At 43.1% G+C, this 27,125-nt stretch overlaps 1 protein-coding gene across 1 annotated transcript in view; it reads right to left on the bottom strand.

The window, feature by feature from the left end:
- Positions 1–437: 437 nt before the first annotated feature.
- RALA (RAS like proto-oncogene A) overlaps positions 438–27,125 on the bottom strand; it is a 54,573-nt gene continuing 27,885 nt past the window's right edge. The window contains exons 2-5 of the mRNA XM_083188506.1: positions 10,224–10,381; positions 6,565–6,773; positions 3,757–3,931; positions 438–3,380 (exon numbers count right to left, since the gene is read on the bottom strand). Of these exons, the coding sequence (XP_083044632.1) occupies positions 3,258–3,380; positions 3,757–3,931; positions 6,565–6,773; positions 10,224–10,337 (621 nt within the window). The 5' untranslated portion in view covers positions 10,338–10,381 and the 3' untranslated portion in view covers positions 438–3,257. The remainder of the gene's footprint in view (positions 3,381–3,756; positions 3,932–6,564; positions 6,774–10,223; positions 10,382–27,125) is intronic.

Below are 27,125 nucleotides of genomic sequence, written 5' to 3'. Positions count from 1 at the left end.
CTAAACATGGGAGGTAGCGCTCCCCACTGGGTGAATTTTTTAGGGGGAGCGATACCTAAAAAAAAAAACACACTGCGCTGTGTCCTGGGTCCGGGCAGCGCCACTGAACCCTATGTCATCCGTTGCCCGGCTCTGCCCCCCGGCACGAGGTTGCAGCAGTCGCAGACTGTCAAACAGCTGGGGAGGGGGGGGGCGGGGGGAAGCAGAGTTCAGTCATCAGCTCAGCCTGGCGCTAATCCAGAGTATTTTCCAGGTTTGTTAGTCTGGACACTGAGGCATAGCCTGGGAAAATTCTCGGGATTACCACTGAATGATTACTGTACATATCTTAATGTGTTTTACTAAAAGGGTGTTTTCAAATGAAATTCCATTTACAATTGCTTTTTAAATGTGTTCAAAATACTTTTTCCGAGACCAAACACAACCAACACAAAATATTTACAAAACTGAACTTTATTTGTCTTGAAATGGCTCAAATAGCAAAATATAAAAGTGGGCAGTGGAATCAGCTTATACATTGTTTAGTGAAACTTGTAGCTTCATAACACCACAGGACCCAACACAATAGCTGCAAAGCTATTTAAAGTGCACCAACTGCCTACACACACACTGGAAACAGACATTTTGGGGGAGAGTGAATTTATATAAAATAATTTATCTTTAGCAATTCACAGAGCCATCACTGAAACAATTGAAAATATGCTACTCCCAAAATGGCTTCCTCCAGTATGTGCAGGTAGCAAGTACACTTGAAAGCATTAATGGTCATTAACTTTAGTCACCAACAAAAACAATCACAGTAACTAAATGAGGAGGCTCTTTGTGGCCTCTGATTCTCATGTAACGTATTCTGGATGTGGTATAGGATGATTAGATGATATTTATATACAAATGAGATTTGGAAGGCTATATTCTATTTGAGCATGTTTTAAGTTAGTGTTTAGTTAAATAAGAGGGGCCACTTTCTAATGTTGCTTGGCTAAAATAATATATAAAAAAAAAAAAAAAAAAATCCACACCAGGAAGAACAGAAGGGATCATGGGGTCCCTTGCTTAAATGTATCTATAGATAAATAGACTAATGATTGTTTGACAATGCAATGCTATAATGAGGAGAACATGGCTAAAACAACAGTCATTAGATACAATCCATGTCGCAGTTAAGATTTTTATAACAGCCTTGAAATCATCTTAGACCAAAATTCTGCAGTGCATTGTATTCTGACTTAAGACAAGTGACTTCATAAAACAAATGTTGACTAATATTGTGCAGCATAGATACTTGTGTTAACCTAAGGCGAGGTCATGTGCAATTCTGCAATTTACGCTGGAGAGGCTAGTCATTCAAGACATTTGCAGAATAAAATCACTTTAAGAAAACAGATGAGTTCGGATTCAAAAGGTCATTATGGATTAGTTACAACAAGAGAAGTAAAATGGCTTTCAGCTATAGTTTCACTACATCTCCCAGCAGTGAACAAAGCATCCTAGAAGTTGTAATTTAATGGCTGGACAGCTATAAGTTACAGATATGATATCAAACCCATAAACATATAACAAATAACTTGACTTGTGCTACTAGCTGTTTTAATGCAGCAAGAAATGTGTTATAATGGACAAGCATGGTGTATATTATTACAAAATACCTGTCAGCAAAGTGTTTTAGAACAAGCTCTCAAATGATATTGCTTGATTAATGTAAAAATAAAAATCAAGAAATGAATAACATAAAACAGTGTACCATTATTATCTACACAATAAACAAATAATCATACCACACGTATTATAATTGCTACTAGTTGACCGCTATGAGCAGATCTTAAACAGAATTCATCGAGAGTTGTCAGACAAGGTTGGAAAGGTTCCTCTTCTTTCTGACATCGTGCACAGTCCCACACAAAAAAAGTTTCTTGAAACTTTATTATTTTTACGTGATCAGTTGTAGAAGACAGCACCTCCTTAACTGTGGTGGCATGTTGTACAGAAACATGAACACTGACAAAGGGCTGATTTATCAAGCTTTTTTCACACAAACTCTGAATGATTCTTGTTGATGAGCTTATGTCACAGTGTACTTATGCCGACGCTGCAGCACAACCATCCAAGTCAAACGAACATATCCTGGTACTACGTCATACATAGGGTTTATACATTACGGTGTACAATATAGATTATGCAGGTGTCAGATGAGAAATTAATACTTTAATTGTAAATCTACTTCCTCTGCCAGAACTACAATGACAAATTCAAGCCAATTAAAGCCTTAAAAAAAATTATATCTTTAAGATCATCTTATGGCATTTGCTTAGGTAAAAGCACACATGGGCATATTTATCAAAATGTAGAAGGTCTTAAACTGTGCAAATCTAGATATCCCAGCTATGTGGGTGCTTATTAAACACAGTAACAGCACTTCCAATTAAATATTTTCCTGAATAATAAAATTAGCCTTTTAATCTAAATGTAATACCCAACAAAAGACTTATAGCTCACAACAATAATATCAATCTCTTAATTACCTCTGTTAAAGTGGACCTGTAAATGGAGGCACACAATTTTAGTGGTCTTGATCTGTATCCAAGTCTCAATTCACTATGAAGTGCTTCAGTAACGTTACTAATGAATTAAACAACTTCATGCTCAGCCCACAAAATGGCTGCCTCCACCATGTGAGGTAATGGGTCTACTTTAAGGCATATTCAGAGAACAATGGAAGTTAAGAGGCAACCATTTCATTAACATATCAGTTTAGGTACATACAGAATTGTCTATTTTGCCTATTCAAAAATAAAAACAAACCCTAACGAAACATCCACCATTTTATTTATTATGCTTAACCACAGAAACCACATATGAACCCTAGTCTCCTTTATAGTGGCTGCCGCTGATCTTCCTGAAAGCGAGGACAGAAGTGGAAATATTTGTAGTGACCAAGACAAAACATTAATTACCCCAATGGATAAATATTCACAGACTATTGCTGCCTCCCAACCCCCAAAAAGGTTTACATTCAGAAACCTTGAACACGGTCTTATCAGGTGGATTTTGTTTCCAAATGAAGCAGTGCCAATTATCATTTTTTGGGGTCAGTTAGGTTGAACATGTGTCCAAAGTAGTGTCCAAATCATGCTTCTGGCATAATGTAATGCCTCCAAAATGATAAGTACAGCCAGTCACCTGTGCTGTGAGCGGGCATGCTAACAGGTTATGGTTCTGATCAGTAAAAGACAAAAAAGAAGGAGGTTTATGGGTATTTCTTATAAAATGCAACATCTTTCCCTTATTCTCTTGGCTAAACTTTTTCTTTTCTTCTTGCCATTTTTCTCTTTACTTTCTTCCATCTTTCGTGCACGGATCTCTCGCATCAAATCAAAGAATACCTGTAACGTAGAAACAACAGGCACAGACTTTTTAGCAGTTAAGAAAGAAAAAGAATAAGCACTTAAAAAAAAAAACTATAACTTGTGTTATACGCTCTAGCCACACTGCTCATATCTCCAATGCAGAATTTTTCCCCTTTCGGATTCTCCATGCATCAATGAGATTTGGACCATCATAGTTAGATATACAGTATTGGAAATCTTAAAGCTCTTGCCAATGACATGAAGCGATATATCGGGACGAACACTGATGTCAGGAGAAATCACATATAAAAGAGAAAGGATCTCTGGAATGGGAAAGGTATAGGACTATTCTTGTAACTGAGAAAAGGACATGAAATAGAAATGATAAAGAAAAGACAAAACCATATTTTACCTTATCAACATTGGCTCTTGTTTTTGCTGAGGTTTCCACATAATTGACATTCCACAGATCCGCTCTGCTCTTTGCCTCTTCCACAGACACCTGCCTCTTATCTTCCAGGTCAGATTTGTTACCAACCAGAAGGAAGGGAACATTTTCATCCTCTTTTACCCGCAGTATCTGTTCCCTAAATGAGAATAATAGAGAATAGGATCTATAAATTGGTTTCACTGTTAAAACTCTGAAATCTGGCCGGGGTCCCGACAGCCACCAGCTATTCTCCCTCGTGGGGGTCCACGACCCCCATAAAGGGAGAATAGAATAGAAGTCGAGTGTAGCGAGCCACTGTGCCCGCAGCGTGGCGAGCACAGCAAGCCCGCAAGGGGCTTCGTTGCGCCCCCCCCCGTCTGAGTCCGGGCAGTCAGGATCCTGACGTCGGGGCTAATGACTGTCAGGCTCCTATACCACACCCGATTAGATGGCCATACACTGCTGTGATACATGGCAGTAGTGTATGGCCAGCTTAACTCTACTCATTGATATTATAAATGTTTGAAATAGAATGAGCGTCAGGGCAGTGCCTGTAAAGAGGTGTCCTCCTCATACAGCTAGCCTCAATGTGCCATGCAGCGGAAGATGAGTGAGCTGGTAGCACTTTGTGTCTAATTTTCTTGCTGAAAATGTATCTTTGTTGCAACACAATACATTTAGGACATTTGTATGCAACAGATCTTGTATTGAAAAACAAAAAAAAAAGCTGCAGCTTTTACATTGTACCACTTCATGTACATATTCAGAGACTCAGATGGCAGCTGGGCCCTATTCAATGCTGTCTTCCTCGACAGCATTGAACAGGGGAGCTCGGCAGAATGAGGCCCACTTCACAAGCCGGGAAGTGTTGAGCTTTCGGCTGCAGCTCGGTTCTTCCTGGCCGCAGCTCGTGGCCAAGCCCCCTTCTCGCCCCGCTGCAGGCGGGACATTAAATCCCACTTGCAATTTCTCGGTCGAGCAGACAGAGAACGGGACAGGGTCATGGCTGTTGAGCAAAAGCGACAGCCGTGACCCCAGATTTAATACCCCCTCAGTGTGACTAATATGTACTTTTACCAAAAAAAGGAATGACATTCTATAGGAGAGTGTCAGGATCTGGCGACCTGAGAGTTCATTCTAGCACCATACATTTCCCAAGACCTGTGCAGTTCCTCTTCCCTGTCTGGGGTGTTCCTCTCTACTGTGTTTTCTGCACATGGTACACTTAAATGGTGTCCATGTCGACAACGACACCAGTCAACCTTTTTTCATGCCTACCTATTGCTTGTAATTCCTTTTTTCATGGCTACCTATAGTCAACCCTATGACAAACTGCAAGAGCTTCACACAATTTGGAAGCCACTGTCCTAAACTGCTGTAGCTGCTAGTGTGGACATAGACAATGTTAAAGATCAAGCTTGCAGGAGGCATCAAGCACCACTAGAGGTCACTATAGACACATTAAGCAAATATTACCCTATGCTTAGTCACAAGAAATGCAGGCGTCATTTTGAGATGCACATAGGAAGCACGGGACTTTTTATAACATCTACTATGACGCAACTGATAAGACACTGAGAAACCTTTCAACTATTTACCAGCTATACAGACAGTACCTCTTTTGTTGCGATCAAGTAATATTCCAAAATGTCACTTCCATGCCATGTACCCATTTTGCTCACTGAATGTGCTAAATTTCTCATATTCCCTTTTTCAGACCTTGTTTTGTCACTTTTCTAATCCAGCCAACCTGCAGATGCAAATGCAAGTTGAACTGAATAGGCAGACTTGTGCAAGGCAAACAGGACACCAGGCGCATTCTGCAATGGCACAACCACATAGCCAACATGATGTAGTCGGGCCGTATTATTCCACTTAAGTGGCTTTGTTTCAATTAACCTAGTTCCATATAAATGTAAGAAGGTTAAGGTGCACAAGGTCAACATTCACAAAATGTCGACACAAGCAAAAGAATGACATGAAAAGGTTGTCATGGTAATGGTGGACACATTACATAAGTTTTTCCCAATCGGATACATTTTTTGGGACTTCTTCATACTTTACCATACACCTGGATTCCATTTCAGAATGGTAAACTGTGCCGTAGGCATTTGTAGTCAAGTGAGGCACCTGGCTCAAAGCATGGTGAGGGAAGTGAGCCATGTGAGGGTTCACAGTACATTAATTGGGGGTCCTTCTGCTTAGGTGTCCACAACGACACTGAAAAACTCAAGTTGACCTTTTCCATGTTGATCTATTGTCGATATCGACATTGGGGTGTCCATATTCTACATTTTGTACTGCATGTTTAGTTTCACTTCCTAGTTCGGCATGGCATAACAATTGCCAGACACATCATTTACATGCAAGACTTCCATATTTACTTTTCAATATAATGAGAGAAAAGGAAAGAGTATAGGCCCTTGATGGCTAACCTTGACACTCCAGCTGTTGTTGAACTACACATCCCAGCATGCTCTGCATCAGATTTAGCATGGCCAAATAGCAAAACTGAAGCAGAGCATGCTGGGATGTGTAGTTAAACAACAGCTGGAGTGTCAAGGTTAGCCATCAAGGGAATAGGCAATAGATTTGATACAGCTAATTGCTGCATTGGTGATCCTTATATAATAGTTGTACAAGAATCAACAGTGGCTCTTATGAAGTTATCCATAAAAAGCGGTTTGTGTCAGCAGTTTGTATTCTCTGTACAGTGACAAATTATTTGCTCATATGCTCTAGTGAAATCAGCGTCTCTGTCAGAACTATTCAGGCAAACTGCTGACTCACCGGAAATCTGCAGTAGCAGCAAACGATTCTTGTTCTGTGATAGAAAAGACACATAGGAAGCCCTCTCCACTCCGGAAGTAATTGTCTCTGATTGCCGCATAGTCCTCCTGCCCAGCTGTGTCCAAGATATCAATCTGGACCTCCACTCCATCCAGCACAACTTTCTTCCGGTAACTGTCTGCTTTGGTTGGTTCATAGTCCTCTACAAACTAAGAAATTGTGTAAAAGTACACTAGAATATAACAAACGAACGCAGGTATGTAATACATGGTATGTTGCATTTCCTTCAGTAAAATACACAGGAATTTGGGAGTTAGCACCAGTCATGTGACTTTGGGCTTGATTCAGAGATGGATGCTAATGACAACGAGCAAGCCTCTCACGTGTCAAAATGACACATCAAGTGCAAAATCTTATATGTGAGCCGTCCCGGGATAGCTCAAGGGAAATCAGGTCCAAGTCGGCCTCATGTATGGGGGCCTTAACTCCACTGCCGAAGGCCAGGCATGTTTACAAAAGGGTCCCTGTTGCCATTCCCCTTCCCCAAACAGCAAAAGCAGGTCAAATGAGCAGCGGCTTGTGGGAAACTATTAATGCAAACTATCGGGTCTGTGTATGACTCCGAATCAGGCCCAGTATTAAAAGCATAACGCTGTAGGCTGAGTGCTTTATACAGCACACACAAGCAGAGATAGCTCTGATAATAGAAAGTTGAGCTAATGACACCGGAACTCACTACTGAAGCACACAAATACATGGTTTATTAATTATAAGTACATATTCTTTGAACAGTACTTATCAAGTGATAAACGGTTTGTTACTGGAATTATGACTGGAGAAAAAGGGGGTTTTTGGGGTCAATCGCACAAGACTATATATTAGATGGACCCCTATGTGTTTATTAAATTTTGTGTTGACAGGGTTGTGCTACCTCAGGACAAGGTTTAGAGACGTATAAGAAGAAAGAGAAGAATGGCCTTTTGGTGGGTGCACCTCAAGAAATAAACTAAACTTAAAATGTAACCTTTAATTAATTAATTCCTAAAAGGCTGCGAAAATATAAAAAACATATGACATACAAGGGTGGGTTTACACACATTAAAATAAGGTGGCAGGCAGGTGTTTGCTGAACAATTTGTCATGTTTACGTGTGTGGTAATTTCACAGTGTGTGGGGCTCCCAAATTCTGTACAATGGATCGCAATCTGTATGATAGCAGATCGCAATCTGTATGATAGCCCGGGCTAGCGGTGCGCAGGCAGTTCTGTTTGCTGATTTATTATTTTTCTTACAATGTATTTTGATTTGTGTATGCGCAGTGTGGAGACTCTATAGCCCTTATAAGGGCTTGAATCCATTTGTGTGCTCTTAGCCAAGATACCCCTTATTGGGTCTCTGCTACCATCTGCATAGTGGGGATTTCTCTGGAGGTTCTAACGCCCCTGTTGTACACACAGGGCAGCGTCTTACCCCAGTGATACCACTTAGCAAACTTGCTTTTCACATACTGGCCAACCGGTGTCGAGGTCTCCCTGATATTTGCACAGAGAAGACACCCCGTGATAGCCAGAGTTGACATAGTCAAGTTGATGCCTGTGATTAGCATAAACACAGCACTCTTAGCAAGTTGATACCTTGAGAGCACATCTTGTTACTATCCTAAAAGACGGTAGACCACTTACCCACTTGGGCATCTACCCATATTCTGACAACAGGGAGAGATCTGCTATCATTCAGATTGCGATCTGCTATCATACAGATTGCAATCCATTGTACAGAATTTGGGAGCCCCACACACTGTGAAATCACCACACACGTAAACATAACAAATTGTTCAGCAAACACCTGCCTGCCACCTTATTTTAATGTGTGTAAACCCACCCTTGTATGTCATATGTTTTGAATATTTTCGTAGCCTTTTAGGAATTAATTAATTAAAGGTTACATTTTAAGTTTAGTTTATTTCTTGAGGTGCACCCACCAAAAGGACATTCTTCTCTTTCTTCTTATATGGAATTATGACTGGTTTGCTAAATGTAACAGACTGGATATAATAAAGATGGACAGAATTTGGCGTGTACAAAAACAATTTATCAGTGGAGGGACCGTGCCTGAAGCATGGCCGTGTACCAATATGGTGGCCATGTCGTCATTTGGGCCCAAAAAAATGTGAAAAACCCAAGTTGACCCAAATTGTGTCAACCTTTTGTCTGTGTTAAACCTTCAGTGTCGATCCAATGTATGTCAACCTTAATTTGGTCGACCCAATGACTCATACCGGGCACAAATTTTAGCTTCTAAAATGTCTCAATGCAGCCAGTTTAGAGGCTTTGTATTATTGTTTAGGGATTATTTGCAATATTTCCATACTTTGGGCCTTATTCTAGTTCACTCTTTCTGACAAAATCCTTCTTAGATGGACAAAACCATGTGCACTGCAGGTGGGGCAGATGTAAAATTTGCAGAGAGAATTAGATTTGGGTGAGTTATTTTGTTTCTGTGCAGGAAAAATACTGACTGCTTTATTTTTACACTGCAATATATCTCACTTTAAAGTAAAACCCCACCCAAATCTAATTACCGTATATACTCGAGTATAAGTCAACCTGAATATAAGCCGAGGCACCTAATTTTACAGCAAAAAACTGGGAAAACTTATTGACTCAAGTGGGACTAGGGTGGCCAATCTCGGGATCGGGATCCGCGGGATCCCGGGATTTGGCCCCCAAAACACCGGGATTTCAATCCCGGGATTGGAGTTTCCAATCCCGGGATTTCGGGATTAGACTGCGCATGCGCAGTCTAATGCCGGGCAGCGTCTGAGCGGGTGCTCAGCAGCTGCCCGGCTTCTCCCGTCCCGGGCAGTGCGGCTCTGCGCAGCGTGACGACGTCAGAGGTCACGCTGCTCAGGTCGCACAGGCTGTCTGCCTCCATTCTGTCCCCGGACCAGCCCGCCCAGCAGCGGACCTGCCGGCACACCGGGGCACCAGCGGACCAGCCCGGGCTGTTCCCGGATCAGCCTGCCCAGCCATCCTGTCCCTGGACCAGCCCACCCACCCAGCAGTGGACCTGCCGGCACACCGGGCCACCTGCAGACCAGCCCGGGCTCCATCACCCCATCTCGCCCACCCACCCGGCCGCACCACGCATCTGTAAGTAAATATGCGGGGCGGCCGAGGTGGGTTTTTAATAGTAGGGATCCCGGGATTGGGCATTTTTCAATCCCGAATTCCGGGATTGAAAAAATGCCCTGGGATTGGCTTCCCTAAGTGGGACCCTCAATCGAGTATAAGTCGAGGGGGGCTTTTTCAGCATTAAAAAATGTTCTGAAAAAGTAGGCTTATACTCGAGTATATATGGAATATCTGCACAAGTAACATCTGCCCCACCTGCAGTGCACATGGTTTTGTCCATCTAAGAAGGATTTTGTCACAAAGAGTGAACTAGAATAAGGCCCTTTGTGTGTGTGCTGAACTACACTCCATATTGCATAGACAGTAGTAGCTTCCCTGCATCCACCACACATAAATGGAAACGATAAAAGCTTTGTTTTAGAATAATGATATTTAACTTGAAGAAATAACATAATATTTATGTAATATTTAAGCGATTTCCCCTAAAAAGGAAGCACAAATGTGGAGCACAAATGTTGTTCTTACCTCATCATACATAAATTGGAGTGTTAAAGCGGATTTCCCCACTCCTCCACTTCCTACCATGATGACTTTGTGCAATGCCAAGGAATTCTGCCCCTTAGGCTTATTAGCGGCCATCTTCCCCCTTGGTTTGAATGTTGCTAGTAAAAAAAAATATCAATCTGGAAGACAAAAGCAAGATGCAATACTGTAACAATGATTAGCCTTAACACCATAAATGGCACTTTAAGTTATACAATTACTCAATCCAGAGTTAGGCCCTTGCCACATGAGCTTTAAAAGGACCATGTCTTGTCTACAATGCTATGCGTATCCCTCTACTGCCATCAACAAGTGAAAATGCCTGATGCATGAAGCAGCATGTAAAAGTTATTTTACTGTTTTAGTGCCAAAATAAAAATGCCAGTGCCACTCACAGGGACTGTTCTTTTTTGGCATTCAATATTTAAGTAAACTTCAATTCATTGACTTGGCTGTAGTCCCTGGACTTGTGCAAGGTTCCTGCCCGCTTCAAACGCTCTTATCATCTTTCCGGTCCCTAAGAAAACACCTGCGAAGGACCTAAATGACTTCAGGCCAATTGCACTAACCTCAGTGGCCATGAAAGCATTTGAAAGACTAGTACTGAAGCACCTGAGACAAGTGACGAACTCTCACCTTGACCCCATGCATTTCGCCTACCGGCAAACAGAAGTGTAGAGGATGCGGTCAACCTCGGGCTGCACCATATTATACAACACCTCGACCACCAAGGCACCTATGCGAGAGTCCTATTCGTGGACTTCAGCTCAGCATTTAATACTTTCGTTCCCGGCATCCTGTAGCCCAAACTCCTCTCCTTAGGAGTCCCAGGTTCAACAAGCTTATGGATTGTAGACTTTCTAACGGCAAGGGAAGAGGTGGTCAAAGCCGGCACCTTCTCGTCCAGCACACGAACAATCAGTACTCAAGCCCCCCAAGGATGCATCCTTTCCCCTCTGCTCTTCTCTCTCTACACGAATGACTGCACCTCAGCTGAGCAGTCAGTGAAAATCATCAAATTCACAGATGACACCACTATCATCGGCCTAATTAAGGATGGTGACGAGACTGCATACAGGCATGCAGTGGAGAAGCCGACACAGTGTTGCAGCAGCAACAACCTCGATCTAAACCCCACCAAAACAGTTGAGATGGTGGTCGACTACAGGAAAAAAACAAATGCACTAGTCCCGCTAATAATAGCCAATGCAGTGGTGTTGCGGGTTGAATCCTTCAAATTCCTAGGGAAAACCATGTCCAGCGACCTAAGATTGGATTAAACATAACCACAAACATCAAAAAGGCCCAACAGCGCCTGTTCTTCCTGAGGCAACTCAGGAAATTCAACATCCCACAGGAGCTGCTGTGCGTATTCTACACCGCCATCTTGGAGCCTCTCTTCTGTTCCTCGATCACAACCTGGTACGGTGGTGCAAGCGAGAACGACAAACAAAAACTGCAGAGGGTAGTGAAGACTGCGGAAAGGATCATAGGGACCGACCTCCCCCCGATAAGGGATCTGTTCTCATCCAGGGTAAGGAAATGCGCTGAGAGATCACGAAGGACAAGCTGCATCCCGGTCACAACCTGTTCAACATCCTACCATCCAGAAGACGGTTCAGGTCCATCCCCGTCAAAACATCCAGATCCGCAAGCAGCTTCTTTCCGTTAGCCGTCCATCACCTGAACAATCCAATCAAAGTGAATGCAATCCCAATATCAACAGCCAAAAAACGTGTCCCTACTTGGTGACCTGACCACCATAGTCGTAACTGGAAATGAAATGCTTGTAATGTCTTTATGTAATATATGTAATGCCCCCCCCCCCCTCCTTTTCATCCCTGCTTGATGCTGCACTGTAATCCACAAAAAATTCCGGTACTTATGTAATATCTGGGCTCCCGTTTTTCTTATGAGACCGTGTCCCCTCGCGGGGCTCGCTGCGCTCACCACGCTTCGGGCACGGTGGCTCGCTGCGCTCGCCACACTATATAAAATCAACTCCATGCGTATTTGGATAGTAGGGGTATGAAAAAATGGGGTGCATTTAACATGGGAGTCCAGATAATACATAAGTACCAAAATTCCTAGTGTGCGCAAGCATACATGGCCAATAGAGTTGATTCTATTTGTATTTATACTAAAATGCTCGCTGTGAGCTATGCTGGCATTTTTAGTGGCATTTTTGAGGATCTCTCACAGGAACGTTGGCACTCAAAAGGGTTAAACCACATGCTCGAGGATGTGATGGAATGAACTACAAGTGCCATCACCATTATTACTGCATTTTATTTAGAAGGCGCCACAAGTGGTTCACAGTTCTGTACATATGGCACACATTAGAAGAATACAGGGTACATAGAGCTACACATTACTGAAACACTAAGGCCAGTATTCAATGCCTCAGATTCGCCGGTTTTTTTCAGTGAATCTGGCAATTCGCTGGGTTAACGGCGAATTTTCTGTCACAAAAAACAATTCGCCATATTCAATGGAGGCAATTCGCCACAAATGAACAGCGAATGTCTGCCGATTCGCCGTAAATGATTCTCCACAATTCGCCTGTGATTTTCAATGGGGTTTTTAGTGGAATTCGCCGACAGTGTATTCAATGCTCAAATGGAGAACTGCTTTCTCCATTGATTTTCGCCATGATTCTCCGTTTAGCATTCGGCAGCTTTTTTAGGTGAACTGTAATGTGATCTTTTAAATTAAAGCGTTTTTAATTTTTTTTTTTTTGTGTTCAAAAATCAGAATATTTTTCCTATGAAAGGGCATGCTATTTTTATTCATATACGTGCAGCACATATATTTTTAATATATATTTATTTTTTTGAAACAATATTTTTTTTTTTTACACATTCGCCAGCAGGGGGCCGGGAGCCGGAGCCGCTCATTAATATTCATATATTCACTGCGCTGATCGGGACCAGTGAGTGCAGCGGCTCTGATCCCAGCACCCTGCGAGCCCTTCTTCACCCCCACAAAGTGACTGGACACCCCCACAGGTGGGACACATGTGTGTTGCTGCGCTGATTGTGGTGGTGGGGGGGAGGGGATGCGGGGGACATGAGCTGACAGGCAAGAGGAGGGGACATGAGCTGACAGGCAGCGGAGGGGAAAGGGGTGAAGATACTGCTCATCAGTACACCTGCCCGCTCTGTTCCCCGACCCCACAGACCTGCCTCAGCTGACGTAGAGACAGATCCAGCAGCAGTAACAGACCTCCGTCTCAGGCAGCCCCAGCGCGGTGATAGCAGATGTCAGCGCTGGGACTGCTGGAGCCGGAGGTCTGCCACTGCTGCTTGAGCCGTCCCCATCCTCATGCTGTGCGGGGGCTCCTGGCAGTATCAGCGCGCTCCCCCGCCGGGACTCTGCTCAATCCCCTGCAGTGGCAGTGTAGCCGCAGCAGCAGGGGAAAGAGCCCTGCACTATTCGCCCCAGAGAGTGATTATCGCCGTCAGGGGCAGAGAGCCCCTGACGCGTTGAATAGGGAGGACGGGAGGCTGCTGGGCGAATCTCTCTGAAGGGAGAATTGTGGCGAAAGTGCAGCGAATCCTACACAGGATTCGCTGCCAGCCGCCAGCCCGGCCATTGAATACTGGCCTAAGAGAGAGCATGCGTAACAATCAGCAGCACAATTCCCAGTATATAATATAGCTGAGTTGTAGGAAAGCCAAGTAGTTGTCCAGGGGCAAGTTGTCGTAGGAAGAGAGGAGTGATTACAAGTCAGAAGAGATGCAATATTAACCTTACACACTGGACAATATGTATGTAATACTGTTCATATTATCCATATCGTTAAGTAAATATTGCTCAGTGAGTACCCGGCGTAATACGTATATGCCAATTGGATTTGACAAACTATCGCTGTGATGTAAAAAAAAAAAAAAAACAAGGCAGCAAAAGCCAGTCATACTCCAAATCTACATTTACATCAAGTAGTACTCAAGCCAGAGTTCCTGTCTTGTGGTGTAACTAACTATAAATACAGCGCCTCAACCCCCACCGTAAAATAAAGCCTGCCCCCTCCCCAACCATGCCTTACCCCACTGGTGCTGCTTGCCACCACCCCCGGGTGTGTGGCCGGGACCCGCAGCGCAGTTCTACTTCTGCAGCCCCGGCTGGCTCAGGATAATGGCGAAAATAGCTTTCACAAAATGTCCACCCCCTTACAGCAGACACTATTTGAGGATGCTAGAGGAGCTAGGGGAGGCTCCCTGGGGAGCCTTAGGACACTTGAAGGGGTTCCTTGGATTGGTGGTCCAGGATCAATTCAAATTATTTACGTTCAATGTAAAAGGCAAAGCCAGTGCTGGTGGCTGCCAGTCATAAAATATGTGGACAAACAGAAACAAATATTGCCCCTCACTACATAATTTAACCGAAGTATGACATATAAAAATAATTTATATCATTTAATATTCTTTTTCTAAGTTTCTAAATAAGAAACTTTTGGCCTAGGGGTGCCTTGAAAAAAAAATTCTGATACTCTAGGGCGCCGAGATTCAAAAAAGTTTGGGAACCACTGGCCTATGAGATAGGCTTTATTTGCTAAACTAAGAAAATTTTAAGCGATATAAGCGATATATATCCAACGATTTGTATGTTGTTTGAGATATATATATATATATATATATATATATATATATTATATATATGGTGTAATGCAGGGGTTCCCAATCTTTTTTTAATCACGGAACCTTAGAGTATAAGAATTTTTTTCGCGGCACCCCTAGGCCAAATTTATTTTAATTAGATTGGATTTATATGCGATTCTTAGGGTCAGTTATGTGGAAAAGGGCAGGAATTGCTTCTGTTTGTACACATTTTATGATTGGCAGCCACCAGCACTGGTTTTGCTTATAAATAATTAACCATTAATAATTTGAGTTGGTCCTGGACCACAAACCCAGGGCACCCCTGCATGTGTCCCGAGGCACCCCAGGGAGCCACGGCGCACAGTTTGGGAACCACTGGTGTAATGATATATAGTTTCTACATTTCAGAATGACTAAGTTTTATCAATGTGTCATAAAAAGGATACTATGATTAGGACATCCTCATCCCCTTTGTACATTTACAACTGTTTAGTTAACCTTTCATCACTAGTATACTGTTATACACTGCATTTTACTTTGCCTAATTTGTTCCATGTCAATGTCTGATTGAACTGCATTTACACAATGCAACATTAATAAACGTATGTGGTTACCTGACATTTTGAGGGTAATGCATAAGGAAGTTATTACTTTGTAATTCCAAATGAAACCACAACAAATAAAATAGGAGAAACAAAATAAACATTCCATAACTAACGAATGTGTGTTTAAGCAGATAAACGTCTGCAACATTAGAATATGGCAAGGACTGCAGTAGGCGGAAGTATCCTACATATAGTAATACGTAAGAGGACAAAGGGCCTTATTTTGGTTCACTCTTTCTGACAAAATCCTTCTTAGATGGACAAAACCATGTGCACTGCAGGTGGGGCAGATGTTACTTGTGCAGAGAGAATTAGATTTGGGTGGGGTTTTACTTCAAAGTGAGATCTATATTGCAGTGTAAAAATAAAGCAGTCAGTATTTACCCTGCACAGAAACAAAATAACTCACCCAAATCTAATTCTCTCTGCACATTTTACATCTGCCCCCCTGCAGTGCACATGGTTTTGTCCATCTAAGAAGGATTTTGTCAGAAAGAGTGAACCAAAATAAGGCCCAAAGTCTCATTTGCAAAGTTACCTACATATGTTATAAATTATTTTTGAACTAACCTCCACATTCTCATTACTGATCAGGAGACTATTGAGTGACACAATTTTCAGGAAGCAGTGTAAATATTGTAATTTATTTCAGTTTTATATACTTAAAAAAAAAAAATCTAAAAATAAAAACTTTTATCATTGTAACTTGCAGACTTAACAGCACTCAGCTTGGTCTCATCATGGGGACACAGTGGCAGATGTATTGGCAGTTCAATCAAATGGCTGATATATCTCAAGCCCCTCAGCGGATGTGTACCTCAGATATGTCAGTGAACAAAGTCATTCACTGACATATTGAGCCACTGATATATCTACATATATCCGACTCTGGGTATTGACACATTTAAATGCCCTCTCAGTTGCGACGCCCGGCACGACATATTGGCTGCACAACTATTAAGTGTGCATGCATTTACAACTGTTATACAGGCCAATGCAGAAGAGCTGGCACTTTGGCATGGGATGCACCCGCTAGTGACACCACTGTCTATATAGTACATACACATAGGACAGCATTTTACTGATGTTGTTGAATCATCCTTATCATTCCTCAATGGAGCTTACAGTACTAAGGGGTAGATTTATTAAGCTCGGTGCAGATTTATTAAGCTCGTTTAGGTGATAAAGTGTCTGTTTTTTATCACCGGCCAATGAGCTCCTAACTTCACAGAGCTGATTGGCCAGTGATAAAAGAAAGACACTTTATCACGAGCTTAATAAATCTGCCCCCTCAATCCTTTGCCACTAACTATGCACAGGCTAATTTCGGAATCAAGTGCCAATTAACTAACCAGCATGTTTGTAGTCACAGGGCCTAAATCAGAGCAAACACAGGAAACCAAAATACAAAAAAGGGGGGACCGTATCTAGGAGCACTGCCTAGCTGCTGCTCTGGGTAGGGGGTTGTGTGCCCCCTCAAATCGAGGTAAAAGTGGAGATGTGGAGTAGTGCTGGGTTTCACCAAGAGAAAGAAATGTAAACTTAAGCAATACAAATTATAATTTAATATATGAAAATTAATACAACAATGTAAATATAAAATAAAATGTATTGAGCTCAAATATTCATAGTTAAAATCATAGGCCTGTTGAGCAGTAAGATATGCTGTATACTCTCAATTGAGGGTGATGAACGATACTGATAGGAGACCTGAGGTTTTTGGTCTTAAAGTGGAATATGATGAGAATAAGTCACCTTGTGCTTGATATAAAAAGAAAGAAAGTTCCGGTATATTACCCAGCTTGATGGTTTTAGTGGATATCCTGAGGCTGGATGGATGGCATTCCATCCCGCATCAGTCTGTTTATTAGCAATGAGCACTTGCAAGTGATAAAATGGTGATGGCAGGATCCAGATGGTGTCTTGTGCTGGTCCGGAACAGTTGGGTGGGTGGAAGTGGGCTCAACGCATTTTGGTGTCAAACACCTTCTTCAGGAGAAGGGCTTTTTTGAGCAATATTGTCTATTGTGTACACTCAATATCGTTAATGATTCACGCTCCCGCACATCGTTAACGCCCCCCTCCCTCATCCTGCATGTTCAGGCAAGAGAGATCCTCATTAAAGATGGCCATGATGCTTCCCCTGCCATTGCAACCTTCCGAGCAAGCATCAATAAGTACGTATGCACTTGCCAATGCCGGCACCCCAGCCACCCATAATAATGGCATTGGCTAGTGTGTAGGGGTTAACTATATAGATATCAACTCTACAACATCCTCGCTGAAAAGCCAACATCTGTAACCACAAACCCTGAAAAGGATTATACCACTGTCAGAGTTACTGGCACTGGGGCATGAGGAGTATTTAGCGTTACCCTAGCTGTGCAATGGTAAGCTCAATAAATAAGCTCACCAAATCCCTAGCCACGCTGGCACATCTAATCTTACATAGTAAAGGTTTCTTCACAGTGAATTATGTAGGTCTAAAAACTGGGACAAAAGTGAACACAAGGAAGAAGAAAAGAGCCAACAAGCTATAAACCACATGCATCCCAAGGGGGAAGTCATTGACTGCGGGAAGTACCTGCTCTTTTATTACTCACCTTTATATAATAGACTATTATTACTAACGTTTGCACAGATCTGTCATTTCAATCAAACAGAGAACAAGCACTACATACAATATCATTTGAAGTCTTCTGGGTGACCTTACGTAACAACAATTGTACTGCTGAAAACTCAAACTTATCAGAATAAAGTAGCGACGGTGACGCACTATATAGTGTAACAGCACACAGCCTGCTTGTCATACACTGGAAAGGTTATCTTTGTTTGCACATATTCTATGGCTGTGTGATTGAATGGCAGCAATGTATACAATGAAGAGCACTTGTTTTATAACCTGGTTGACTCTTCTTTCCTTAGAAATCTCATTGCTAACAAAATAATAAAGGCTGTAACGTAAGTACAAATGCCTCTCAGTCACAGAGATCATTTTAGATAAAGCATAATATGTATGTTTAGAAGCTATCTATCCATGTGTTTTCTTTTTGTTTGTTTTTTACACACTAATTCTAGGCATCAGTTCAATGTAATGTAAACCATTTATTTTATCTTTTTGGGAACACTTCAAAGAACTGTGAATCCTGGGGTGATATTTATGATCTTTCTGTGAAACTTCTAGAAGAGTATATTGTCCACCCATGACATATAGAGGAGGAGAAGAGAATTCGCCTGTCCCCTAACAGGGATGTACGCAATTTTTTATTCTATATAAATGATAAAATATCTTTATCCACCATCTGAGGGATATATAGAAGCTGAGATGAGGACTCGCCTGTTTCCCAAAAAGGATGTATAGGGGGTATTCAATCCCGGCTGCTATTTCCACCTGTCGATGCCGACGTTTCTGACAGCATTGACGGCAGATTACGACAAGTCGGATCTGTTTTGTCAGAATCAGCCGCAGATTGACGAATTCATGGCCTTTTAGGACAATCCACGGGCGTTTACGCCAAACCAAAACACAATAGAAGTGAGCAGCGCTACAAATAAATAAAAAATATTGGCTGAAAAATAAAAATATAAGCAGATTGGTGGATCTAGTACAGATATTTATTATATAAACGTAAAATGATGGACTAAGCCAGTATAACAATGTACACATGAATGTCCATATATGTGATTAGCATGATTTTAAAAACTGAATAAAAGGTCTCACCAAACCAAGTATTATATTGAGATGTGGCCAGGAGAGTCCCGACTTGGTATGTCCAGATTGGAGAAGCAAGAGTCCCCAATAACTCAGTCCAGAGGGAGAACCAGATGGAGCCAGGATGGCACAAACTACCAACTCCTGCCGCTGAGTTGGTAAAGCGGGGTGGTCTCCTCAACCTCTTGGTCCCACTGAAGATTTTATAACTTTGTATCCAAATGGAGGGTGGGAAAAAGTTTGTCAGAATCAGCCGTAGATTGACGAAATCATGGCCTTTTAGGACACGCCTACTTTCCTTCACTCCACAGCCGGATTGAATTCCGGCAGTCGAGCTGAGCAAAAACGGCCCAGGATTATGACTGTCTGGATTTTCCGACAGTCGGAACCCCGGATTGAATACCCCTCATTATCTCTGACTGTAGACAGTTCACTGAAGGATGTAAAACCTTATGCGCCTCAAGGGATAACAACAAATTATTATTAATGGATGTGGTGTTATTGCCTATTTATATTAATATGGTAAAGCACAATTGCAATGTCAAGTGACTGTGTGGCCAATTACTAAATTATATACTACTCTGTGGAAAAGAGCACATTGATAGGTGTGTGCTGGATATGTAATGAACAGTATCATCATTTGCAATGATGGTTCTGGATGAATTGAACATTGCTTTACAGTCAATATATCTTAATTTTATTACTGGAATAAGATGTGGAAATATGTACTATATTTTATGATGATGTCCTGATCTTAGACATACGGTATACCCCTTTTACACCGGCCACCCGGCAATTACCCGGCATTTTTAAATGCTGGGTCATTTTGCCGGGTGCAGCCTGACCCAAATTCATACCAGCGCAAATTACCGAGTTAAAGCTGTTCAACCCGGGAATTGCTAAAAAAAACAGCAGGTTTTTCTGTGGTGTGAAAGGGTCAACGTGGGTCTTAAATCCTGGCACTCTGACCCTGGTCAAGATCAGGGTCGGAGTGTCAGGATTTAAGATCAGTGTTGACCCTTTCACACCAAAGAAAACCCCAGGTTTTTCAACAAATTCCCGGGTCGAAAAGCTTTAACCCGGTAATTTGTTTCTGGTGTGAAAGGGGTATTAAGTAGGTCCTTATAGCTACGACTTTCATTTTTAATAAAGGTAATATGAAGTCACTTGAAAAATGTGTTGGTCGGCAGATTACATCCAAAATAGTAGAAATAAGCCATAATAATGGTGGTAGTCAAAGTAATACTCCAGAGGAAGAACAAAAACAACAAGGTGGTGGCTAGCACATCATCAGGGGTTACCAGATATTAGACAAGAAGGATAAAAAAATCCAGTGACTTATCAGGCCACCATAGTGTTATATTACATGGAGTAAAGGGTCTCTGGAGAAGTATAGGCAAGCCGCAGGAGAGAGAAAATGCAGATCGTCCCACAGAAGACAGATGCAGCAGTGCCAGCAGGATTTTCTAAAATGGGGTCTCCAGCACAGGAGAGCTTACCAAACGGTTTATGGAGCCCAGGGCTTATGTGCATTCAGTACACAGGATGCAGGGTAGCTGCCGCGGGTGTGGAGGTCAGGGAGACATGCGGACAAGATGGCGTCTGCATCTCTAAGCGGGCCACACCAGTATGCACCGCGGGAGCCGCACCAGTGCACACAGCAGCTGTCGGCTGCGAACAAGCGGCACAGGAAGCCACAGATCTGCACAGTAGAGTGGGCATCAGAGAGCGCACCAGCAGCACTTCCCGCAGGATCATGCTGTCCGGGACCTCCACACACAGGTAGGTCACGTCTGACTAGCAGCACAGGACCTCCTTTATGGGCTCAGCACACATGTCCATGGGAGACCAGAGAAGGCAGCAGAGGTCCCCAAAGCCACAGGCTGTAATGTAGCCTGCAGTGTTAGGGAAACAGGATGAAATCTAGGATGGGTACAGGGAGCTTAGGCCTACTCCATGTCCAGTCAAGTCAAGCCAGCCCCCCCCCCCCCCCCCCCCCCAAATATGCGTTATACAGTGTTATGCAGTGTACAGTTCTGGGCCCCACTCCATTAAAAAAAAAACTTGAAACTAGAAAGGGTTCCGAAAAGGGCAACAAAATCGATAAAGGGTTTGGAGTCATTGCGTTATGAAGACTATTCATTTTAGGCATGTTTTCTTTAGAAAAAAGGAGATATGATTACTTTATACAAACTCATTAAGGGTCAATACAGAGAGCTTTCACTTTTTACCACAAGGACTGTACACAGGATATGTAGTCAACCCCTAAGGCAGTGTTTTTCAACCACTGTGCCATGGCACACGAGTGTGCCTTGAACTGTTCTCAAGTGTGCCCCCAGATCTAGAGATGCCCAAACCAGTTTACAGCCACCAACAGGTCAACTGTTATTTACTGGTCTCATCTTTTCATGTAAAAGACCAATGTATTTTATTTTTGTTACCTGTGGGGACCAGTGTGATTGTTTTTTTATATGGGGGCCAATAGGTTTCATTTATTTCCTGTGGGGGCCAATGTGTTTTGGAGAAAAGGTTTTTTTTTTATTCTGCACATATCCTCATGAGCGTATTAAATAATTGTTAAACCAACATAGTTATCATCAAAAGATGATCTATGGTATAACCTGTTGGTGGTGCTCCCAGAACAAGTTTCAGAGAACTTAACTGGAGAAGAAGGGGCCTTTGCAGTAGGATGCAAGAAAAGACTGATTCAGTCTTACCTGGGGCACACTTACCTAAGTGTGCCCCAGGTAAGACTGAATCAGTCTTTTCTTGCATCCTACTGCAAGGCCCCTTCTTCGCCAATGTGTTTTGCCCTGTGGGGATCTAATGGTGTGCCTTAGCAATTTTAAAATCTTAGTGTGCTGCAAGGTAAAAAGGTTGAAAATCACAGGCCTAAGGTTATAGGAGAGGAAGTTTCACAACAGGCAAAGGGAGGGTTTCTTTACAGTAAGGGGAAGGTAGTGATGGCAGAGGCAATCAATATGTTTAAGAAAGGGTAAGACATTTTTAGCGGAAAAGAGTATACATGGTAACAACCATTAAGTAAAGGTATAGTAGTGGACCAGAGAGAAATAGGACTGCCATCTTGGGTCATGAGGGATTTCTGGATTGAAACATATTGGTGGTTGCTTCTGCTGGGTAATTTACAAATATAAGCTAGGGATCACAGGAGATCCAATATAGGTTGAACTTGATGGACTGGTGTCTTTTTTTCAACCCCATCAACTATGTAACTATCAAATATTACCGTATTTTTTTCGCACCATAAGATGCACTTTTTCTCCCAAAAAAAGTGGGGGGAAAAGTGTGTGTGTGTGTGTGTATTATGGAGCGAATACTGCAAAAAAAGCATGCATAAATCTCCTGGATGCTGCTACTGCTGCACCAGCATCTCAGGAGCTGCAGCAGAGCCCACTACCCCGCAGCGGAGACCATGCAGTGTGCTGTGGGGTCCGTTCGGCGAATGGGATGTAATTGGCGGGGTCCCTGCGGCAGATAGAAACTAGTGGGGCTACTAGTTTCCATCTGCCGCGGGGACCCCGCCGATGATTTCCCATTCGCCGAACGGACCCCATAGCACACTGCATAATCCCCGCTGCCCAAACCCTTTGTGAGCTGACAAGTACCAGGGAAGCGGGCATTACACTATTTAGTTCAGAATATTTTTTTCCTGTTTTCCTCCTCTAAAACTTGGTGCATCATATGGTCAGGTGCGTTGTATAGAGCGAAAAATACGGTAAGTCATTTGGTAATGGTATCAAACATGTTCACAAACCCATAGATATAGATGTGTGGAATAATCTTATTCTTTTTGCACCAATATCCATTGCATGTGAAATGTGGATATTTGTTGCGATTTGATGATAGGTGTATGCGGACACATCTATAGATCAATTAAATCAAGAATTAGAGTCAATATGGTAATGTGGCTATCCAGTCCATGGCAGACATAGGTAAAAGGCTCATACAGCAATGATTGACTTTTTTTTCTGAACTTAAAAAAAAATAAAAGTTTAAAAAATTGGGATTGGGAATATAAAGTATGCAGAGTGCAGCGAGGTGCCTTGCTCAAAGCATGGCAAGAAAAGCAAGCCATGTGAGGAGATGCAATATACAAATTTGGGGTCCGTGTGATGACATTCATTGGCAAAAAAACATGAACCATGTTGATCTTTTTATGAGTCAACCTTTTTTATAATGCTGATCTATTGACTGTAAACGCTTTATACATTAACCAGTAGCGTGTGGCTGCCAAAAATAGACGGGTCTGCCCCAATAAAAGAATAAACCACACTAGTCAAAATGTTTCCAAATCTGACCATTTCACAAGGAGATCAAACAGGAGGACCCAATTTGTGGTCAGATTTTCAGACATTATAAATCCGCCAATCGTTCTTTACAGCATACTGTAGTATCCTGTAATAAATAATATGTCAAGTATTCTTATTTTTTAGAACCGCTGTTTGTATAGTGGCCAAGTTTTATTTGGAAATATATCTTTAGCCATTTAATTAGCCTGGCACAGGCCTTACACATAAAAGGGACCTATTTTAACAAAGGTTAGTGATTGTTTGCAGCTCAGTAAGAAGCATCCGTTGTGGCTGACTCAGAAAAGCTGCCAAAATAACAACACTTCCAGAAAACAGGGACATTGGGCCTGATTCTGGTTCACTTGCAAAAGCAAATACTCTCTCTAACGGGCAAAACCATGTGCACTGCAGGTGGGGCAGATGTAACATGTGCAGAGAGAATTATATTTGGGTGGGGTTTTTACTTCAAACTGATATCTATATTGCAGTGTAAAAATAAAGCATCCAGTATTTTCCCTTCACGGAAACAAAATAACACCCAAACCTAATTCTCTCTGCACATGTTACATCTGCACCCCCCCCCAATACATTCCAATACACTCCTTAAAGCTATGTTGAGCAATATAACAAATCACACGTCTGTGATAACATTCTCCTATACCATGCGGTTCAGAAATTAAATCTCTACCCTGCAATGTGTGTCATAATATTATATATATATATATATATATATATATATATATATATATATATATATATATATATATATATATATATATATATATTTTATACACACACACACACACACACACACACACACACACACACACACACACACACACACACTGGTCAAAGTGGGCCGGTATGCAACAGTATTTTCATCCACTGATCCGGAAGTGTTTATTTATTTTTTTTACCGTTCAGCATTCTGAGTCATCCCTGTGGAAGAGGCTACTCTGTTATAGGTGGTGTGTGGGTTCTCTCTCTAGTCACTTGTGTTGGAAAGCTACTCCATCTCACACTCCCATTTGTCCTGCCACACCCGGTCCCTCCCATTTGTGCTGCCGCTGTGGTCCCAGCTCTGCTCCGGCCATCGGTGTTGTTCCCACTGGGTGCCCCAGCTCTCATCCTGTCCACCGCTGGATCTCCAGCTGGGCGACCCTGCCACTGTGGTCTCTGACATTCCCATGCGCTGATCTAGCTCTCCACACTCCTCCTGGCATCCGCTGGGTCCCCAGCTGGGTGACAATACTTTTCCTGCTGCTGTCGCTGTGTTGCTCAGGCGTCCATGGGATGGCCTGGCTACCCACTCTCCCGCCTGTCGCTGGATCCCTATCTGCAGTCTTGCCCCTGATAAGACTCTGCAAAGTCTGCAAGTAAGTGAGGGTGCCTAAAAGCTCATATGCGATTGTTACAGACGCTACAATACCTGCCGCCGGACCCCCTCAGTAAAGCTGCCGCTGCTAATTAGCTAAGCGAAGCAGGTGCTCCTCTCCCCAATCCTCTTCGCTCCTCACCTTCCCTATAGTTTCAAAGAACCAGCTTGAAGGAAGGAGGAGCTGGGCAACCACAGGCATTTCACTCCACAGTAGCAGTCCCTTCTGATAGGGGGGGAATCCACTCAGCTGCTGCAGCACAATTTTAATTTAATCTTTAATTTTTAGTCAGCTCAGCCAGTCCATATCCACCCCTGGCCTGGCTGTGCTTATGTGTCTGTGTTGTAGCCGAACACACACACACACACACACACACACACACACACACACAGGAACATGGCATGAGGTAAATCAGTCTCGTTATACACCAAATTTGTACGTTCTGCTGCAGCGTGGACACATAAGCACGACATTACATGTGTGACATAAAGTGTAATGGGCATTTCGGTGTGTAAGGAGCACAAGTACTAGATAGCATAAGGGATGCTACTGTACTATTGTGGTGTATAAGGTGTATATTTCAGGAGCATGCAGGATAATGTGCTTCTTTCCTCCATACCCCACTTTAAAATTTCACCTTCAACCATTATGTGTGTGCGTATAAATATATTTATTATACAATAAATAATATACATAGCCCTTAAATCGGTAGATATATATATATATATATATATATATATGTGTGTGTGAACAATCAGACTGGCACTCACCCTCTCTGAAAAAAGCTGTAGTGCCCTCTGAACCATGGGTCTGATTCTGATTGACTCGGTAAGCTGTGAAGATCGCAGCTTACTACGTCCCAGAGTGTGTAAAATGGCCCCCACCCCCACTGCCATATCCTCTTGCAACCATGCGAGGGGATGTGTTCTGAAAACACATTCTCACGCATGAGCCTGCTGCTGGAGAAATCATTCAGTGGTTGGCTACCATCGAATGATTTCTCCTGGGCTTGCAAATATAAGTCAGTGGAGACTGACTTATATTTGCGGGTGCCAAGACGAAGACAGGGTGGGCAGCTGATGTTAGCCACACGCCCCCGGCACACTTTGTCCTGTCCTCATTTGCTTGGAAAAACCCAGCGTTATCTTGGGACCCTGAGCACCATGTGTAATTAAACAAACATTTATATTAATTGACCAGTCTCTGGGCAGTATTCAATGTGATTATTCTCCGTGCATGGCGAGCGTTTTTTTTCCGCTTGCCATGCACTCGCCGTGTTTTTGCGGAGATTCTCCATGTTTGGAGACTCTCCGTCACGGCACTTTATACACTATTCAATGTGACTGATACTCACCGCCCCTCGCCGCGAGTATCAGCCAATCTGGCGTATGAGGTGACGCCGCAGGGAGCCCGAGGACGGTGGCAGGCAGGGAGATGGAAGTCTCCCTGCCTGCCTCAGAACGTATGTGGGGGGGAGGTGGGCTCCCCGGGAGCCAGGCAGCACAGGCTGCTCCCCCGGAGAGCCAACAGGGGGCCGGATATTCAGGTGATATTCTGTCTTGACAATAAGCATACCTCAGAGCTCCCAGTGATTTCTAGTGATTTATCCCAAATTTGCTGTTCGGTACTTGTTTCCTAGCAGGGCGCCTGCGATTTTGATTGTATCCATCGGGTACAAAAAAATCGCGTGGATCGCATCGCATGCAACCAAATCGCATGCGATGCGATCGACGCGATTTTTACATAGGAACCAATGTAAAATGGTCCCTGAGACCCGATTTTACATTGGGCCCAATGTTAAAATGCCCACCAGACCCCAATTTTCATTGTATACCCACCCTGATGGGTCAAATGCCCCCCCATTGTTAATGCCACCCCACGATGAATGCCAACCCGAAGCGTGGCGAGCACAGCGAGCCCGCATGGGGCGGAGGTACGCGTCCTCAGACCTTTTCATACCCCCACTATCCACGCCGGGGTGGAGTAGTTCTTATATAGTGTGACGAGCGCAGCGAGCCACCGAGCCCGAAGCGTGGCGAGCGGACGCGCATTACTTCACAGGTATTACGCGTCCGCTCGACACGCTTCGGGCCCGGTGGCTCGCCACACTATATTAAATCGACTCCACGCCGACGTGGATAGTGGGGGTATGAACAGATCGGAGGACGCGTACTGCCGCCACTCGCCACGATTCGGGTTGGCGTTCATCGTGGGGTGGCGTTAACAATGGGGGGTGGGGGGGCATTTCACATGTAAAATACCCATAAGGGTGGGTATACA

The sequence above is a fragment of the Crinia signifera genome, chromosome 5, assembly GCF_055691185.1.
Source record: "Crinia signifera chromosome 5, ASM5569118v1, whole genome shotgun sequence".
NCBI classification, from domain to species: Eukaryota; Metazoa; Chordata; class Amphibia; order Anura; family Myobatrachidae; genus Crinia; species Crinia signifera.
The sequence above is the reverse complement of the archived record's forward strand: the minus strand, read 5'-3'. Positions and strand labels throughout refer to the sequence as shown.